The sequence below is a fragment of the Polypterus senegalus genome, chromosome 6 (assembly GCF_016835505.1).
Source record: "Polypterus senegalus isolate Bchr_013 chromosome 6, ASM1683550v1, whole genome shotgun sequence".
NCBI lineage: Eukaryota > Metazoa > Chordata > Cladistia > Polypteriformes > Polypteridae > Polypterus > Polypterus senegalus.
In genome coordinates this window covers 24,569,114-24,589,796 of record NC_053159.1, presented here as the reverse complement: position 1 = coordinate 24,589,796, position 20,683 = coordinate 24,569,114, and the positions used below count along the sequence as shown (strand labels likewise).

The 20,683-nt window shown below is 42.0% G+C and overlaps 1 protein-coding gene across 7 annotated transcripts in view; it reads left to right on the top strand.

Moving 5' to 3' along the window:
* The window catches only part of casz1 (castor zinc finger 1), a 600,579-nt gene that overhangs the window by 554,270 nt on the left and 25,626 nt on the right, over nucleotides 1–20,683 (top strand). For 6 of the 7 annotated variants that reach the window (XM_039755610.1, XM_039755612.1, XM_039755611.1 and 3 more), the window contains 4 exons: nucleotides 287–377; nucleotides 14,871–15,035; nucleotides 17,187–17,359; nucleotides 18,569–19,428. In XM_039755610.1, the coding sequence (XP_039611544.1) occupies nucleotides 287–377; nucleotides 14,871–15,035; nucleotides 17,187–17,359; nucleotides 18,569–19,428 (1,289 nt within the window). The remainder of the gene's footprint in view (nucleotides 1–286; nucleotides 378–14,870; nucleotides 15,036–17,186; nucleotides 17,360–18,568; nucleotides 19,429–20,683) is intronic. The other variant, XM_039755613.1, reaches the window with a different exon arrangement.

Genomic DNA, 20,683 nt, shown 5'->3' with positions numbered 1-20,683 from the left:
GCATTACTTCTTTTCCTGTCAACAGTAACATGTTTTTTCATGTATGTAGTACAGTATGTCCAGTTTTTTTTTTAATAAGCTCTTCTCATAAATGTGATGCCCGTCTGTCTGACATGTAGCCAGATGTCCTCGTGTCTGTGTAAGCTCCCTTTTCTCTCTCAGTTCTCGTCACCGTGAGTCACAGTAAGTTTATTTCCGGGGGAGAAGCCTCGATGGCGATTGCTGCTTCAGCTCCAGGCAGTGATCGCCACGGATGTAATTCCTGTTGCTTTTTCGTTTCTCACAGGTTTTCTGGCAGTCAGCACTGTGGCCACCTACATTGCGCCTATCAATACCGAGAACACTACCACTGCCTGGATCCCGAATGCAACTATCAGGTGAGGAAAACTTTAAAAGAGGCAAATATTGATGTGGAGTTGAGGTAATGTGAGACACTTGTTGTGTCATGTTTTTAAGAGGAGTCATATTATTATTATTGTTATTATTATTATTATTAATGTGTGTTTGGCTGCTGCCTTTGTCCAAGGCGACCTACAAGATCAGGATCCATTACAGCTACATGCAGATATTTTTGTAGCCCAGTCAGGTTAAGAGATGTTCTGAAGGTCACATAATGATGCAGAGATGGGACACGAGCTGACATTCTTGTGCTGTAAAGCCCAGTGCCTTAGCCACTGCCTGTACACTGAAAGCTGACGCCATTGCACCTTCCAAAGTGACACTCTAACTCAGCTCCCTGAGTATGTAAAACCTTATGGCTCACTGAGTGCTGCGTCCTGCCCGGGGCCACATGGGTACTCCTGTGCTTTCTGAGACCACAAACTTTGAGGACAGTAGATTGAGAGAATATCACTTTGTACTGTATACACTTCTTTAGTTTTCTGTAAAACATTTAGGGTGACCAGTTTCCTTGTGGCCGAACAGAAGAGTGGTTGTGAAAATTTGTAATGTCCCAAATCCTTATAAAAAAGTTTGATTGAGGTTACCCCCCCTACAAAGGTAATATCACAATTGAAGATAAAGGAATCAAATTACTAAACTGAGTGTGAACAGACAATAAGCTGATAACACAGTAAATAGAGTTTAAACATACAATAAATTGAGCAATTTACCTTTATAAATTTCAATTATCTTGTAAACGTGTCCCCCGTGAAGCTTAGACATTCGATTGACGATCCAGGGGTTGGGGTGTCTCGCGAAGCATCAAGCACTGTGAGGAAATGATCAACAGTCGAGGGGTTTGGATGGATTGGAGACGCGTGTAAAGCAATGGGTGCTGGTGCACCGCTAACCAATGAAACAAAGACAGCGAACTTTTAAAAAACAGATGCGCCGCACAGTTAAAATTGCTGTGTTACTGCCTGGACCGCCAGCGGGAGAGAAGGGCCGAGTGTAAGCTGCAGGTGTTGCATCCAATTCAGTCCCCCCTGCCACACACTCAATCAAACCGTGAAAACAGTGACGTTTCACGATCAGAGTTTGCGCACAAATCAGTATTAGGCCTCACCCTTTTGTACAGATCATTGCAAGGTCCAAATTCCATTCTCTTGGAAAAAAAAAAACGTTATTTAAAATGCTCTGCCCACAGCAAGGAACCCACGAGAATCCACATTTCTTTGGCTCATTGACTGGTGACAATTACAGGCGCAATGCTCGATTTTTTCATATCGTCGAACATGAGCAGTAACTAATAAATGACCTACAAATGAGAGCAGACTGCAAGACACCAACTGCACCACGATAAAGTTGGACAACACAACTCCCTCAGGACTAATGGCGATGCAGCCTTCCTCTTTATTGCACCCCGTGGTGGTACGGATGCCCCAGGTTGGGAGCCCCTGCTGTATTCCACATCGGCAGTAGTTAGTGGTGCCACCTCATGGATTCACCCTCCTGGCTTGGGACAACACACCCAAATACTGCCGGTGGGAAGTTTGAATATTATTACCCCTGTGTCTGTGGCTTTTTCTTCAGATACTGTGTTTTCCAACATCATCTAAAAGGTACGTGTGTGTTTATTTGTTAGGTTAACTGGCAGCTCTAAATGTCAGTAAGTGTAGTTGTGTGCATGAGTGGGCCCTGTGGTGGGCTGGCACCCTGTCCAGGACTGCTTTGTGTCCAAAGCTTCTGCAATGGACTACATTAGTGTTTCATCTTGTGTGTGAGGAGTGGGAGCCCTGAGGAGGCGTGTTGCATTTACAGCAGGGGTGTCCAACTCCGTTCCTGGTGGGCCACAGTGGCTGCAGGTTTTCATTCTAACCATCTTAATTAGTGAGCCGTTTTTGCTGCTGATTCACTTCTTTTGCCTTTGTTTTAAGGCAAAGATTTAAGGGGACGTGACTCAGACCCCTTATTGTTTCCTGACAATAACGAGACACAAAATAAGCCGCCACACGACCAGCTAACCTGAAAATAAAGATGAAGGTCTCGGTCATGTAGGTCTGCTCAGGTCACCAAAACATCTTGACGGTGGTCTTAGAAAAAACTGAAAATCAACAGTCTGAGGTGGCAGAATGAGAGCAGCAACAGGTCATGATATTCAATAACGGCTTTCATTAACAGCAAGAATTTGGCTTCTCATTAAGAAACTGGTTGGAGTGAAATTGGCTGGAGTTTGAAGTTCCAGTTCAGCTGGTCATCTGTTGGCTCTTCTCAGATCTCATTTTCTGTTTGGCTGCCATTTAATGAAGAAATGAGTCAATTCAGAGGACTGAATCCTTAAAAACAGGGCAACTAAAATGAGGGGAAAAGAAGTTCATTAGCAGTGAAAACTGGTCACTGATTAGGAAAAGGGTAAGAATGAAAACCTGTGGTCCACCAGGACCGGAATTAGACACCCCTGATTTACAGTGTTACATTTTCTTATGCCATAATTTACTTTAACAATAAATTAGAAGCTTTAATTTGATGTTCAGGATATTCAGAAAGTGAGAACAAATGTAAAGACTTGTCACCCCCCCCTTCCAATGTAAAAGACAGCACCGAAAACATGGAGTTGGATTACTTAGAAATGCTGGCTTGTTTTAGGATTTTTTTATCCACTTAATTTAAGTTAGTATTGTGGAATCAAACCAGCAAGCCAATGTTATATGACGTGCACATCTAAAACAGAGGAAATAAGAAATGGCCAGGAACAGCTTGTGAGAAAACTTCAATGGAGCAGAGCCTTGCCAAGTGTTTCTTGGTTTAATTCAGTGCTGTTTTTTTGCGATCAGTTGCTACATACATCAAGGCGCGGCTTTGTTGTCAAAGGAAATTCACTCTATTAGTACGTTACAGACTTCACTTTGTGTGCCCATGGTGATGTAAACAAATACAGTAAAAAGCAGTCCTAATTCTTTGAAACGCTGGTTACAGCTTTCTGCTCAAAGGTTTCCTTTTGTCTTCAAATTGGGAATAACATTTTCAGCAAGTTAAAGTACAAAGGATACTTTCAATTCATGAAATTACCTTTGAGATCATAGGTGACGGCAGTTTAAGCGAAAATTCCTTTAGGGCAGTGGTGTCAAACTCCGGTCCTGGAGGGCCGCAATGGCTGCAAGTTTTCTTAGTTAGTGACCTGTTTTTGCTGCTGATTGACTTCTTTTGCCTTAGTTTTAGTTAACTCGACTCAGACCCCTTAGTTCTTTCTTTTTCCTTAATTAGCAGTTAAACAGTAATGAGACACAAACGAGCTGCCATGTGACCAGCTAACCACATTTTCTGAACATAAAGAACGGTGAGGGTCTCAGTAACGTTGATCTCTCAGGTCACCCAAACATTCTGAAGGTGTTCTTGGGAAAAAAACAGAAAATCAACAGTTTTGAAAATGTCTGCTGTAGCAGAATGAGAGCTGGAGTTTGAAGCCCCAGTCTAGCTGGTCTTCTGTTGGCTCGTTTCACATCTCATTTCTGTTTGGCTGCCATTTAATAAAGAAACAAATCAATTGAGAGGATTGAATCCTTAAAAACAGGGCTATTAAAATGAAGGGAGAAAACTGGTCAATTGTTAGAATGAAAACCTGCAACCGTCCAGGCCTGGAGTTTCGACACCCGTGCTTTAGGGGATTCTTCACTGTCGCCCCACTCAAACCATATTCAGTAGATCAGAACTACGACGTCAGCATCCTATAAATAAGCGGGCGGGACGTAATGAAGTCTCCTCTGAATTTGGGCCCGTTCACGTTCTGCCAGAGGACTTTCCCATCTGAAGGGTTCGTGTTTCGGGATAAGGGCAGTAGGGTGTTGCCTCGCATTTCCAAACCAATCAGATTGAGTCCCAGCCCACTGTTTGCCCGTTTAAGGTTGATGTGTGTTCTGTGTGTCTCTGGGGGCTTTGCCCAGGTGTTCCAGTTATCCTCCCACTTCCCCAGGACATGCTCTAACTTGGCCTGATGTGGATGTGCGGCTGAATATACTTGGTGATGAACCTGCACCCCCTCCAACAACGGCGATTACATGGCAAATCAAAACCATCCCGATAGGCTCTGGACCCCTGCAACCGTAAAATTAGTTAGACAATGGATAGATGAATGGAATACATTTAAATTTGTTATAATTGCCAAAAACATTTGTTTGTATCATTCTTCCATATTTTATCTGACACCTCTGCCAGACATAATTATAGTAATTCTGCTTATTGTTTGCTTGGATATAAAATAACCGATAAAGTGTAATTGGCTGTGTCACAGTGTTCAGCAAAGATAATCTTTATATTTAAAAAATACCTACATGCAGGTTAAACCAACAATTAACTCTGACACAACTACTAAACAGGGAATCTTTCATGCAGCAGACACCAGTGGAAGACGACATGAAGGTGTCAGACATTAAGTTAGTCTGTGGGACAGAGCTAAGCCCAAAATACAGTGTCATTCCAGCGCAGCCACCCCAGCTCTGAAAAAAAAAAGGTCTGTTTAATGTCTTGTCAGAGTCCCGGAGAAGTGACGGACCCCACAGGCTGAAAAGGACAGGAAGATTTCAGTATCGCCTGGTATTGATAGGTGTAGAGATAAAGGCATCGAGTCTAGATGTGTCAAAGAGGAAAACAACTCGGAACAAGAGGGGCGGTTCATTTCGTGGTGGCTGCTGGGGAACTGTGCCAGGCTGCAAAAAAAAAATAATTTTGGGCAAAGGTTTGGGTAAGGGGGCAGCAATGCTGCCTCGCAGTAAGTTGACCCGGGTTCGCTTCCTGGGCACTCCCTGCGTGGAGTTTGCATGTTCTCCCCGTGTGTGCGTGGGTTTCCTTCCACAGTCCACAAAGACATGCAGGTTAGGTGCGTTGGCGATTCTAAATTGTCCCTAGTGTGTGCTTGGTGTGTGTGTGTGTGTGTGCCCTGCAGTGGGTTGGCTCCCTGCCTGGGGTTTGTTTCCTGCCTTGCACCCTGTGTTGGCTGGGTTTGGCTCCAGCAGACCCCCGTGACCCTGTAGTTAGGATATAGCGGCTTGGATAATGGATGGATGGATGGTTTGGGTAAGCAAAGAGTAGACTTGTAAAGATGAGGCAGGCAGACCAGTGCAAGACATCTTTTAACAAAGGCGTGTCTGGACTAAGCAGTCGAATGTGTCGTTTGTTTTTTTGTATTCCCACTTTACCTGAATTCTTGCAGTCAGCTTAATATGTGAGGCCCATCTATGCAGTTTTATACTAAGAAATACCACTGTCACTTTGAAGACATTTTGAATTATTATGATGTAGGCCAAGTGCTGCATTTCACTTGAAGCGGGAAGTTGAAGTCAACTCAAATGCCCACTAAAGTCGGATTTCCAATTCGGAAAGTCTGGCCTGATCTGTCAAGTCCGACATGATGTACATCATGAACGTTAGTGAAAGCTGTATTATTATTCTGTTTATTAGCACGTCTGTCTGTTTGTGCCTCATTAAATCTGCCGATCTCAATCCATGGACGTGTTGCAGAATTCCACCTATTGCGATGTTATCCACTGCTATTTATTCTATCTACTATTGGAGTGAGCATAACAAACGTTTTGCCGGACACGTCCGTGTTAGTTTGCCGAATGTCAACTCAGGTGTGACGTCATTGCCAGCGTTGACATCTGAGGTAAATGGAACGCATCATTAAACAGCAATCTGATTGGATGGCTTTATTATGAAGAAGCACATGCTGCCCTGGACTAAGCTACCTCGCTTAATTTCACACATTTTCATAAGTACACAGTATGCATCTCAAAAGAAGGCCACCATGAATTGATAGTTTCTTAGTCAACATTTTCTATTTGAAGGCAGTTATGGTGATTGACAAGAAGGGTCTCCAGAGAATAATGTGGAACCATTTAATTAAAAATAAAAAAGTTCAGTAATAAAGTGCCAGCAGCTGTACTATAGGTTTTAATGCCACAGGTGAAGAAAAAGACCCAAAACATGATTCATTAATTCCCTTGTGCTCACTAATCACGACCGCCCTTCAGTTCAACTCCTCTGGTGATACCTGAAGACATTTCGCCCGGAAACATCTTTAGTCTTTCTGCGAAAGTATTGAACAGTTAAGTAACAGGATGGTGCTTTGGTACAAAATGAACGTGCTGAGCATTCTGGGCTCCTGCGTGTAACAGACAGACGAGCAGGGGATTTCGGCTGTCATTGGGGCTTGTTACTCTCAAGCAGTTTTGGGGCACTTACTGTGAATAATGGCAATAGTTAGCTGAATCCTACAGGGCACTAAAGGCAGAGGAGGACTGTCACCTTTATTCCCACTAAAGATATTTCCTGGCGACAGTTTTAATTTCTGTGCACACAAGACGATTTCACGTGGCAGCAAATTTGGAACGAACAGAGCAGGCCCCTGAAATAAGCTCTCAGGTACAAATGAAGTCGCTGTAATTGTCCTGCAGCTGAGGTCACTTGTAAATCCCGCTCTAAATATGAATATATTTGTGAGACATCTGTTATAGCTGTGAGGTTGGAGTCTCATTGTGTTTAATCCAAGATCACAATATTAATCCCCTCATATCCCTGTTCTGGTCATGCAAGCGCTGAAACGGCGGGGTAAGGAGATTTACAGGCCGGCTCTCCTCGTGGAGTCCAGACAAGCTGCGACCGAAACTGAGAATTCAAAGCTAAGTGGCTAGCAGAACTTGTACATCGGGGTTATTACTGTTAAAATATTTGGCATTCTTTTATTAGTTTTCTTTTTTCCTTTTATAGTAACAAAGTACATCGAGAGAATTGCTTTAAATGGCAGAAGATTCAATTCTTTGTTGCCAGACGTATTAAAATGAAGTGTTTGTGCATTGTAAGTAAACAATCCTAATGTCACACCCTGCTGCACCTGCTTAAAAACACATTTGAGAAGTGACAAGGTCAGCATATAAAATTAACACAATCAGATCTTTTACATTGAAACCTCGAGTCAAACAGTTCCTGCAGCGATCCAGTCTTCTGGCTAGTGTTTGCCAAAAAATGTCAATTATATCAATGTTAACAAGTAAATATTAGGTTAGAGTGGCACAGTGGTTAGCACCTCTGCCTCAGAGCTCCACGAGTGTGGCTTCAAATCCCAGTCCTGCCACCACTGCTGTGAAATTTGCCTGATCGCTCTTCCCAAGATGGGAGCATTGGCTTAACTGACAGAACAAACTGGCATTGGTGGGTGACCTGTCCTGGCATCCGATGCCACCCTCCCCATACGAACAGGAATTCGATTTGACAGATTAAAGAAGTAGGTGGTGAAATCCAAAAATTCAAAGATTGGGCCTTTGTGGAAAAAAAAGCTAAACAGTGTACACCTATTTTAATGGGCCTTTCAAATAATTAACCTGTAACTATAGACAAGTGTCCCAGCATTTTTTTCTTTAATATTGGGGGAAAATTTAACTCAGTTTGTTGCCTTTCACCTTTACAGTGTAATATATGATTTGGAATGTAATTAAATTAACAAATGAAACAATTTGGGCAAAGCAGGCCAGATATGGAGTGTGTGGTGTAACAGGAATGTTTTTCATTAATGGAGACAGCATTGTACCGTATGCAGGGTCATTGATTCAGAAATTTGCTCCTTTGATCGAATTGGCATCTCTTTAAAACAATATCTGCTCTTCTGTGGAACTCTGTGCAGGGTAATAAAGAAAGAAGGCCTTCAGCACTAAAAACACAACCAGCCATTCAATGGCAATGTTGTCCACCATTGACGCCAGCACTGAGCAAGAAACAGAGTCCTGTTTTTAGGAGGCTTACAACCTTTTCATCAGATATAAACACACACACACACTTACATACATACATACTGTACATACATACATACATATATATATATGTATGTGTGTGTGTGCATGCATATATATATATATATATATATATATATATATATACACACACACACACAAACTTCTTTATTTTTTTGTAATATTATATTATTATACTAGCAAAATGCCCGCGCTTCGCAGCGGAGAAGTAGTGTGTTAAAGAAGTAATGAAAAAGAAAAGGAAACATTTTAATAATAACGTAACATGATTGACATTGTCATTGTCATGAGTGTTGCTGTCATATATATATATATATATATATATATATATATATATATATATATATATATATATATATATATATATACACACACACACAAACATATATATACATATACACACATATATACAGTATATATACATATATATGCATACATATGTATATATATGTGTGTGTGTGTATATATATATATATATATATATATATATATATATACACACACATATATACATATATATGCATATACATATGTACATATATACACATATATATACATATCCATATATATATATATATATATATATATATATATTAGGGATGGGACTCGATTAAAAAATTAATCTAATTAATTAGAGGCTTTGTATTTAATTAATCTTGATTCATCGCATGTAATCGCACACGTAAATTTGCCCCAAAGCGCAAATGTTTTTTAATTTAAAAGGGTTTTAGTGGGCGACAGAATCAAATAATAGACATAGACATGAATATTGTAAACTCAAGCTCTTTTAATTTCTGAAAAAAAAAATGCATTTAAACTGCATTTCAATTCAAATCAAAATCATCATCCGTGGCTAAAATTGGGCAGACTTAAAAATAAAGTGGTGTTCTAAGTACTTTAAGTACATGTTCAGAATGGTATTGTCTTTAAATAATAATAAGAAAAATTTCAACATAAAGTGCAGTTAAAATATTTTGTACATTAGAATAAAACAGTGTGATCATTGAACATTTTGTAATTAGATGTAATTAGAATTACTAACGGTCACGGAAGTCCAATGATCCCCAGTAAGAGCCAAAAAGTCCACTTTCTGTAATGCATCTAAATTTGCTTGCTTTTCAGTGTCATAAAGCTCTTGAATTTTACTTTTAAATAGTCTCTCGGCACAGCAGTTGAAAAGTTGGATGACCTGACGCTAACTGTAGCACATTTTCCAACCCCCTATCTTCCACCACTGCTAGTGGTCTACAGTCCAAAGCAATCCATTTTGCGAGAGAATATGTAAGTTTCACCGATGTTGACTTACTAATTTTGGTCCTGAAGCCAGTCATTTCATCAGGCTTGGGCTGCCGACACCTTTTGTTGGTACTCAAACTCGTACTGCTAGTGCTAACAGCATACACAGCTTCTGTGTTCGCTGTAACATGTTTTGCATTTAGATGGTACCGTAAGGTTGAAGTGCCTCGGTGTTATGCAAACTCCTTTTTGCACAGTTTGCACAAAACCACGCTTTTATCAAGGCTTCCGTCGGGTAGTCTTTTGAAATTAAATTTTCCTCCAATCAATCCTAGCAACGTGCTTTCTTCCGACTCTTACATTTTTGTAGCTCTGATGTGTGCATCAATGTAGTCGATGTACCAGAAAATCATGGATTGAGAGAAGTTCCCCTTTGTTTGGAATGCAAAGTGTGATTAAATGCATTATTTTTAACGCGTTATGGAGCACATGCATCGAAGCTTCTCAGCTGTGCTTGTGCTAAGAAAAGGAAAGATTTTTAAAATAACGTAACACGATTGTCAATGTAACCTTTTGTAAGTAGTGCCTGGAGGATTCAGTGTGGTGAAACTCTAGAGACAGCGTGTGTATTAACTTGTGGATTTTTCTGTATTTGGTGGCAGCGTCACAAAGTTGCTTCCGCAAAACCGCGTTAGCTGCGGAGCTCAGCTCAGAGCGAAATGAGGTGAATGGGAGGGGAGATGATGACGTGACTCCCCCAACCGCCTTAACAGTCAATCCCCCCACAAACACAGTCTCTCGGAATTTGCTTAAGCACAGCCCTTCACCAGCAATTTTAACTTAGTTACAAAGTGATCAAAACTCTCGTTTATATCCTGCGTCCTCTCATTAAACTTGTATCCCGCATTAGTCGTGGGCATGACAAACGCCAGCGGCAGCCTGTCTATGAACTTAATTTAAACTTTAGGTTTACACCGTGCTTTGTTTCCGCAGTAGCAGCACTTATGAATATGCTTGTATGTGTGACTCGCTCGCTTCTTATTGTTTCGCTGCTTTCTCAATTGTATAATGCATGTTTTCTTCAGCGCTTTTTGGAGCTCTCTCTTGTTTTCTACGTACTGCGCTCACAGTCAGTTCACGTGATTACATGGGAGGCGTGATGATGTCACATGAAACTCCGCCCCCCCACGGCCATCGAGCTGAACTCCATTACAGTATATGGAGAAAAATAGGTTCCAGTTATGACCATTAAGCGTAGAATTTACTTTTGTAAGTAAGCTGTAAGGAATGAGCCTGCCAAATTTCAGCCTTCTACCTACACGGGAAGATGGAGAATTAGTGATGAGTGAGTCAGTGAGGGCTTTGCCTTTTATTAGTATAGATTGTAACTAGCTGTGTAAGCCTGTGCTGTAAAAAGCCTGTGCTGAAATCATCAGAAATAAAATTGAAATGTAGAGATGTCAGGTAATTGAAAGGAACTACTCTGGGCGTCTCTCTCCTAGAAGGTTTCGTTTTGCTGACGTGCTCACATCATTTGTGCAATGGCGGTGGGAGGAAAAGTGAAAGGGATACGGTTTTGCTGATTTTTGCGGCTAAGCGATATTGTCTTTCTTCTGAGGTTTTGTTTTGCTGACTAGCTGGCCTCGCTTGTGTTATTAGTGGCTAAGCGAATTTTCTGTTCCCTTGGAGGCGGAGCCCCTACCCCGACTCCATCTCTCACTTCCGGGCCAGACAGACAGACAGGCACACTCACTTCCATGCATAGACGTTTATATATTATATATATATATATATATATATTGTAAGAAGGAGACAAACTAAAGTAAAGAGCTGGAGCACCCTTGGTGACCCCATATAACTAAAAGGTTTGCAACAGAAAATAATCATGCAATAATTGTGGATACATCTTCTCAGATGCAAATCCAAAACAGAACTGGAAACAAGATGGCTAATATGGACATGTGGCAGGAAAAGGTGGGTCAGGCAACCAGACAACAGGTGTGACATCATCAGTGGTGGAGTGGCTGTCAAGCTTTCAATCTGCAGAGGGAGGAGAAGAGAAGATAATAGAGCACAGCACCAACCACTGGTTTGGCGGGTAATTACCGTCACCAGAGTCCTTAAGCTGCCTGTGCGTGACAATGTACTATACATATGTATATATTTATGAACAGAGATAGGCAAGAGAGGATAAAGATTTGGGCTCCTGTAGGATGCCCTATTTAGTGTTTTCATATAATAGAAAGAAGAATAGTGCCAAAGCACCAGAACAGAAAGATTTAGGTAATGTAATTGCCAGCTTCAGTATTTGCTGCCTTCAGGCCTGACCCCATTGGTGGCTAGAATCACTCTGAATGTTGACTTCCGGTCTTTTTCGAGGTTATATAGGTTCGTATGGCAGATGAGGCAGAGTCAGGATCATTCCTCCGAAAGCGACACCACTGGTCTTCTGGCTGGTGTTCCTGCACTCTTAAGATGGAAACAGACAGGTGATTATTGCCTGTGTCACGTTCTAAACCTTCCCCTGTCATTACCATGGACATTCCTGAAGCAGAGAGTGTGTGTGTGTGTGTATTACAGTTGTTCGTATGGAAGAAGACATGCAGGTAATGATTATTACAATAGCTTTATTAACAGTAACTAGAAAAGAAGACAACAAACAATACAAAAAAATAATACAATAATTAATAAATAAATAATAATACAAGAATAAACTGTGCTTCACGTACTCACAACTGTGAACCTACTTTCGCCAACTGCAGTATATACATATATATATTTTACATATGTATTTATATATGTGTATATATCCATCCATCTATCCATTATCCAACCCACTATATCCTAACTACAGGGTCACAGGGATGTATGTATGTATATGTATATATATATATATATATATATATATATATATATATATATATATATATATATATATATAATATAAAATATACACAGTGGTACCTCGCATTTCAAAAGACCGTTTGAACTCTGAATTGTTCAAAGTTCGAATCCTTTTTCCTTATGCTAAATGAATTAACCCATGAATCCATTCTGAGACCTAATTCAGTAAACTTAAACAGCAATTACACATAATTTAAGGTAAAAATAACACAAATAAATGCACTAAATAATAGATTAAAATATGAAAATAATAAATAAAATATGTAAATATTGTATAATAAAATGAAAATTGCATTTACTGTACCTTAGTGAGGGGTGCTGATGTCCTGTGTGGCTGGTGGAGAGGAAGGAGAGTCACTTTCACAAACGAGCGTCACGCTAAGTTCCTTTATCACCTCAATCGTCGATGCTACAGTCTTCCTCTTAGGGTTTGTTGCTTCCACAATCTTCTTGGATACCATGGTTAATAGACAGGAGTTACATATATGCATATAACCAAACACACCAAAAATAAAGCAAAAAACCACTGAAAACACACAAGCGTAACGCAAGAGATGCTTTCACAGCGAGCGCGAGAGACGACTCAGGCGCACAACTGATGACATTTACTCTTACTCCATAAGCGCCATCTGTTGCTGTATTTTTTCACTGAGCTCGCCGTTCAAATGTAGAACCACCGTTCAGACTTCGGATCAAATTTGTCTCGAATTTAGCATTCGAACTCCAGAAAGTTCGAAGTTAGAATCGTTCTAAGTATGACGCACCAATGTATATCTATATTTATTTAAACATACTATATATATATTTATTTAAACATACTTATATATAATAGTGTTTCTCTCTACCCATTCACCTGTGTTTTGTAGTCTGCAAAACAACTGAATATAAACAAACTCCATTACGCTGAGTGCTTTTCACATCCAAAAAATATCCCAAAGTGCTTTGCTCACGCAGTACAATTATCAACATTTTTGTAAAAATGGACGGCAGACTGAGGAAGTCTTTCTCAAAGTCACATTATAGGACAGGGTTAGGGATTAAAAGCTGCCATCATGCGTTTATAGACCAGCTGCTGAGTAGCTGGGTCATGATACCCAGCAGTACGTAGTGCAGGTGGGTGGAAGGAGCACAGGGTGAGGCCAGCAGGGTTGTCCCTTTTAATTGTAAATAAATTCCAAATAAAACAGGCTCATGAGGGCACACAATGCAGGTCCAGCCTATTTGGCTTCTCTTAAATTTGATGGCTCTTATGAGCAGGTTGTTCCAAGGGAGTTCCATTTTTTGGGAAGTCCCGGCCCATGTTGGACAGTAGGGATGGGGTCAATTGCACTTAAGGGGCATCTTCTCACTGCTTCAGAGACGGAAAAAGACAAGACTGTTAGCAACAGCTCCCCCGGCGTGCATGCGAGACAACAGGTAAGCAGAACTTGTGAATCAAAGATTAAAATTTAATAATATTATTATAGCTTTGGCGTCTGCCATACAGTCCTCCAGCAATTTCTTTAGGAATAGCAAGCTGCCAAATGACTTTTTAAGTTCAAGTAATCAACCCTTAGGCGTACTTACCATTGCATTTGTTCGATTCCTAAACAAAAAAAATGTTAATAAATAAAATCTACATAAAGTGAAGCTGGAATTTCATTCTACGATTATTTAAGCAGAGTTGCCGATGTTTGCCCTTTGCTTGGTGTACAGAAATCGGTGCACATTTGTGTTTGCTTAGTCTTTGCCTAAACTGTTAGGGTCCCCCAAAGAAATACGTATACTGCCAGTGAACTGTCATCACATTCTGAGATCGTAAAAACCTTTTGACAGGAAATACACCAAAAAATCAGAACCTTTACACCCATAAGCCACCTTTACATCCTACAGCATGTTGTGAGAGAGTTGCATCGTAAAGTCAAACGTGTGGGATGCTTGACGTGACCCGCGTGCTCATCTGCATGTGTGTGCTTAGACTGGTGCCTTCAGAGTTTTTGTTCTTAGAATGCTCCATGATATTAAACTCAGCTCTAGTCTGTTTAATTAACTGCAGGAAAGTTATTTGGCTTGAGGTAATCCATTGTGTTCAAATGAGAAAAATGATGATGGGGTAAATAAGAAGGTGTTGGCAGAGGCCTATACACTGTAATGGATGTGTGCCCTCACAATTAGAACTTCTAAGAAGATGTTTTGTGTTTGATTATGTTGTTATTTAGAATAAAAAGCAAGAAAAGCAGGCAAAAGAAGTATTTTATATCATGTCCAATCAGGTTTTGTGTAAGAAGTCAGATTTTCTGAAGGAAACAGGATATGGCATCTAAAGAGGCTGAGAGGTGATGTAAGCCAGATGACCCCATGACCTGGGCTAAGAACCACATTCTCGTTTTTGGCACTTCTAAGGCAGAGCTGAGCATGGGACGGAGTTGAACTGGGACTGCTTTCCTGGCTTCTCACAGCTGCTCGCATTGCCAGTTGGCTTCTGCGTTCCACAGCTGTTGCCAGAGTGATTAAATAAGACCTCTTGCTGGTTCTCAAAACCTGTTACTGTGTCTGTTCTGTCCCTCGCAGAGATTCACCAGTAAGCAGGATGTCATCCGACATTACAACATGCACAAGAAGCGCGACAACTCACTGCAACACGGGTTTATGCGCTTCAGCCCTCTGGATGACTGCAGCGTTTACTACCATGGCTGCCACCTCAACGGCAAGAGCACGCACTACCACTGCATGCAGGTAAAACTTGAGCCTGGCAAATCCCCGATCCTATACCCTTTCAAATCTGTGTATTTAAGAGAAATTGGATTAGCTGGGTGTAGAAGACAATGGGTTACGTAAATAGAGCAGCCATTTAAAAAAAAAAAAAATCCAACAAATGTCTGCGTATGCTAAGCAAGGCCATATTGGGTACAGCACCTCTAACTTCGTAAAGTGAACAGCAGAACCCTTGTTGCAGTTGGTAGCTTTCTAAACTCGTGTCTTTGTCTCCAAGCCTTGGCCTGTCTGTCTGGAACACTGCTCACATGCAAATTCACATGTTTTCTTCCAAGTTTTTTGAGTTCTGTTAAATATCTGCTGTTGCCAACATACCCTTTGCCGAATCACAGTGCTGCATGTTGCACTAGGAGTGTCGGTGCCAGCTTTTCAGACTGAGCTTCTTCCTAAATGTGCATCTGCTGCATTTCCAGCTGTGCGAGGACTGAGAGACATTAGAAGGTGCAGATTTGACGTACACTGTTGTTCCGTCACGCACATCTGGCCATCTCTTGAGTTGTGCCAAGTGGCAGGCTGGCAGCTTCAGGCCCGTGCGGCACGAGGGCAGGTTCCGGTTATCTCCCAGGACCTCGGCCCTCTCGCAGTTTGTCACAGAGGGTGAGGACGGGCCACTACACAAGGGTGCAGATGTGATGTTTGTTAGAGAGAAACTTGTATTTGTGGTGGCACAGAGGACAGTATAGGACTTACAAGCATGGGATCCAGCAAAAAAAAAAAAAAAGTAAAGTTGTTGAGTTTCACCACATCCGAAAAAGGAAATTAAAGTTCTTTTAATTTTTCCATGAAGTTTAAATGACCATTTAAGTGCAGTTTTCATTTGTTTGAAAAAGGTGACATAATATAAATTAAGTAAAAAAAAAGGAAGAATACTAACCTGCAGCATGTGACCTTGTGTCTTTTTCTCCATAATTGGCATGGATAAAATTCAGTTAGTTGTTTATATGAACTTAACATTTTTCATATTATAGCACCAAGTACTGAGTTGCAGATGATTCCCTACCAGTTTTGTTTAATTCTTTACATCTGCTTATTTTCAAGGTGTCATTTCTGAGAGTGTTTTAGTGTTGGCGAAAGGAAGGGGCTTCTACTGGATTGACATATATTCTTTGTTAACTCCTCCTCTAAGCGGCATAATTGTTATTAGACACTTCAGGCCTTGTTTTAACAACTCTGAGAACGAGCAGATGTTGGCACAACTTTGTGTGATTTAGTATGAACAGGGGAGGAAAAAAGCAAAACAAAAACGGGGTGACATTTTTTTCATTGTTTGACTCAATATGGAGAAGCTGCCTTGTTTGCTTGGGTGAAAAGTGCCAAAGATGATGTACATTTGCTCTTTTCAAGTCAAACATTTGCATTCCCTGTTAACCCAGAAGGTCTGTCTCTGCTGGAGAGACGGTTATCATCCCAAATAAATGGAACACCTTTCCCCTTATTAAGGAATAAGGCCCTAAAAAGAAGGCCGGGCATTGACCACCATTTTTAAAACTGCAAAATCAATAAGTGATGCTCACTGACACATTCCTATCAAGTGTAAAATGAATTTTGATTGTAACTTTGCAATTTAAGTGGGCAGAACTAATTTAGAGGTCTCAGAGACTTCTTGGTCTTAGAGGTATGCTGATATGAGTGGGCATGAGCTGTGAATTCGGCACTAGCTGCTAGTCACTGCCACACGGCCCCGCTTCTGGGCACCGCCGTGCCTTTGGAGACACCAGGGCTCACATATAAACTGTACAATACGAGACTTTCCAAAGGCATTTTGTGTTAAAACTTTATGCACATTGCAGTCAGAAGAGAAAAGACGAAGTCTGCTGCTGCCTGCTTTGATGCTATGCATTTAACTGAAATGTGTTGGCAATGTGCATTTGTTCTGCACGGGTTTAATTTGAGGCCTAAATTCAGAGCAGCAGTGAGCAACGCAACACAAAGTCCTCACATCGCCACATGAAATGGTATAATATGGCACAGGCATTCAGAGAGGAGCAGTTTTAATTTCTGAAATAACGTATTTATTTGTGTGAAGCCAACTGGAACCTATGAAATAATATTGCAGTGCTAGACTAGAGCTTTGAAAAGTAAGCAAACTGTTGCTCTTTTGTTCTTCTGTAGGTTGGCTGTAACAAGGTGTACACCAGCACTTCAGATGTGATGACGCACGAAAACTTTCACAAGAAGAACGCACAGCTCATTAACGATGGCTTCCAGAGGTTCCGAGCCACAGAAGACTGTGGAACAGTAGAGTGCCAGTTCTATGGGCAGAAGACAACGCACTTTCACTGCAGGTGAGCGATGGTGACCTTCATTCCCAAACTCTGAGATGGAAGGGAGACCACTGAGCTTGTGCGGGGCTTCCCAGTTCTCTCAGGCCTGCACTCTGCGTTGAGTGTTTGCCAGTCATCTCCAGCCTATTGTAAAATTCACTCCATTGTGCCGTCTGTAAAACTAGAGTGGGATAAGGCCTTGGGAAGCAGTAAGTCATATTGCTGTTTTAACCTGCAGCCAAATTCTTCTGAGTAACGCACTCTATAAGGTAACTGTCAGCTGGGCCAGACCTACTGTACCTGCTATTGAAGAGTGCTTTGCCAGTGGCAGCACAGGTGGCACAGTCAGTGGTACTGCTGTCTCAAAGATCCTCAGCACGCAGGGTCTGAATCCCAAATCCTGGTGGTGGTGGTGGTGGTGTGGAGTCTGTACATTCATCTTGTGGCTACAAAGACATGCAGGTTTGGTTTACTGCTGACTTCAAAGTGACCTGGTGATGGACGGTTTGTCAGGCTTGATGCCCAGCTCTGTTAGGGTAGGCGCTTTTCTGCTGAAAACGTGAATAGGATTAAGCAGGTTTGAGAATGTTGCATCATCAAGTCCAAAATTAGCTTTTATTATCTTGTGACAATATTTGCTGCTTTATATCTCTCTATATATAAAATCTAATGTCTGTCTGTATGTCTGTCCACTTTTCACAAGAGAACTACTATTTTTCTATAATTTTCTTGAACGTTTTGGTTGATTTTGCGACTTCTCTCATTGCGCTAAGAATCACAGTTCGCTTGTGGTACTGATTTATTTGTGCGGGTCCGAGAGACACTGGGTGGGGAGCTCCTCACTCACGAGCCAGCCTCGTGTGCAACCTTACCTCCACTTAGTTAGCGAACGAGAGAACTGCCTAATGGATTTAGATCAGGTTTTTTTCTAGAATTTGCTTAAACATTTTTGCAACCTCTTTTGTTGTGCTAAGAATCATAGATCATAATCCAAGACAGAGGCCACAGGCGGAGGGGATGAGGAAACGTGACGTCAGGAATGGGGAGCTGGGCAGGGCCCTCCTCACTGTCCTGTTTCACTTCAATGTGGGTGAAGCTGTGGGGGCCGGCTAGTACAGTATATGTCAGTATATGTGCTACTTTCATAAAATTGGTAAGAAGATCACGTGGAATGCAGGTTTGAAGCATTTCTGGTCTTAACATAATGCTTGTTGGTTTTTTTTTTTTTAGGCGTCCAGGTTGTACATTTACCTTCAAAAACAAGTGTGATATAGAGAAGCACAAGAGCTACCACATCAAGGACGATGCGTATGCCAAGGATGGATTCAAGAAGTTCTACAAGTACGAGGAGTGCAAATATGAAGGCTGTGTGTATAGCAAGGCAACCAACCACTTCCACTGCATTCGGGCAGGCTGTGGCTTTACCTTCACGTCCACAAGTCAAATGACCTCCCACAAACGAAAGCACGAAAGACGACACATCCGCTCATCGGGGGTCCTTGGTCTTTCCTCATCCTTCCTTGTGCCCAAGGAGGAACCAGACGATTCCAGCAATGATGACCTTATGGACTTCTCGGCTATTAGCAGCAAGAACTCTAGCCTCAGTGCTTCCCCCACCACTCAGCCATCCTCTAGCATCCCCCTCATGCTTCCAACACCAACTACCACCATGTCGTCCTCTCAGGCGGTCAAACCCACTGCTAGTCTCTCTCCAGCCAGCAAGATGTCAACGCTTTTAACCCAAGCTCTTCCTAGTACCATGCCAGTCGCTCTCACCCTCTCCAACCCAGCCTTATCTGCTTCAAATCCCTTTTTTCCCATCATTCCCCGGCTTCCACTACAGATTCCTGTCTCTGCTACTGGTTTAATATGTGCAGCTTCCTCCAATGCCACATCATCGTCATCATCATCCAATGAATCGATCCCTCAGAGTGGCTCAGCATCTGGCGAATCTACATTGGCGATCACATCCAGCTCACATGCGGCAACTTCCATAGTGGAGAAGATTTCCGCCAGCAAGGGCCTGATATCACCGATGATGGCCAGACTTGCCGCAGCTGCGTTCAAGCCAGCAGGGAGTGTAGAGACAGGTAAGAGAGTGTTTGAGTGCACTGTGTGTGACAACATTTACACCAGGCAGACTGGGGGGCTTGTCAAGGAGTGGACTTGGTGTGTAAAGCAGCAACTCCTGTAAGTGTGACAAATGCCCATCAAACAGGACAGGTGCTTAGTTGATCCTTCCAGCCTAAAAGAAAACAGAAAGGAAACATTTGACCGTCGTAGCGTTTAATTCTGGTGTGACTGTGCGACAGGCACACTTTCACTTCCAGTACATTGTCAGCTCCTCGCTGTCTGTTTCTTTGAAGAGTTACGTTCTGCCCAAGACTTGCAGAAGTCAAGAACTGGGCTGCTGCCACCACCGAGCTCAGTAATGCACTTCAGTAAATGACATACCGGACCGGACCGGACCGTACTGTGTGTGCAACACCACAGTTAATATAAGTCTCTTCCATCCTGAATATTACTGGCCGACCACAACCCAATCTCTGAGGAGCACCCGTGGTAAGAGACTGCGATCTGTCCAGTCACACAGAAGGAACTGCTGCTGGCTGACGACGATAATCAGAAACAGCCACAGAGGAACTTCTCTATGTATAACACGTGCATTATGGGATAGCCTTACAACGGGGGTTACATCTGAATGTAGTTGGGGTTAACATCAAAACCCAAAGTTTCGAAGCATAACCGTACAATAGATTGTCCTTTTTATAGTGGGCCCTCCCATGGTGCAGTGGTGCGTGTAACTGGTACATCTCACTGGCGAGGCAAAGAGGATGGTGTGCAAAGAGGCAGTTAGAGAAGGAGAAGGGGAAAAGAAAGACAACATGGCGCCGGTGATTTCTTTGGGTTACTACATAGCCGGCATTTTAGGTGGATGTTTAAATATACAAAATACAAATGTATTTGAATTACAACCCGTCAAACTCCAGACACAGACTCTGCTGGCTTAATGGCCATGTCATGTTCTGGGTGGAAATATACTGTAATATAAACGGTAGACATAACATCCGTCCATCCATCCAGTATATAAACCTGCTTTATCCTGAGCAGGGAAGCGGGAGGCTATCCCAACAAGCATAGCATGCAAAGCCAATACGATCTCCGGATATCGTGGCACAGACACACACACGCACTCACTAGGGCCAATTTAGTGTCGCCAGTTCACCTAACCAGCATATCATTGGACTGCACCAAGGTGAAACTCACACGGACACGGGGAGGACATGCAGACTCCACGCAGGACACGAATCCTGGTCTCCTTACTGTGAGCTGGAGAAAGAAAAG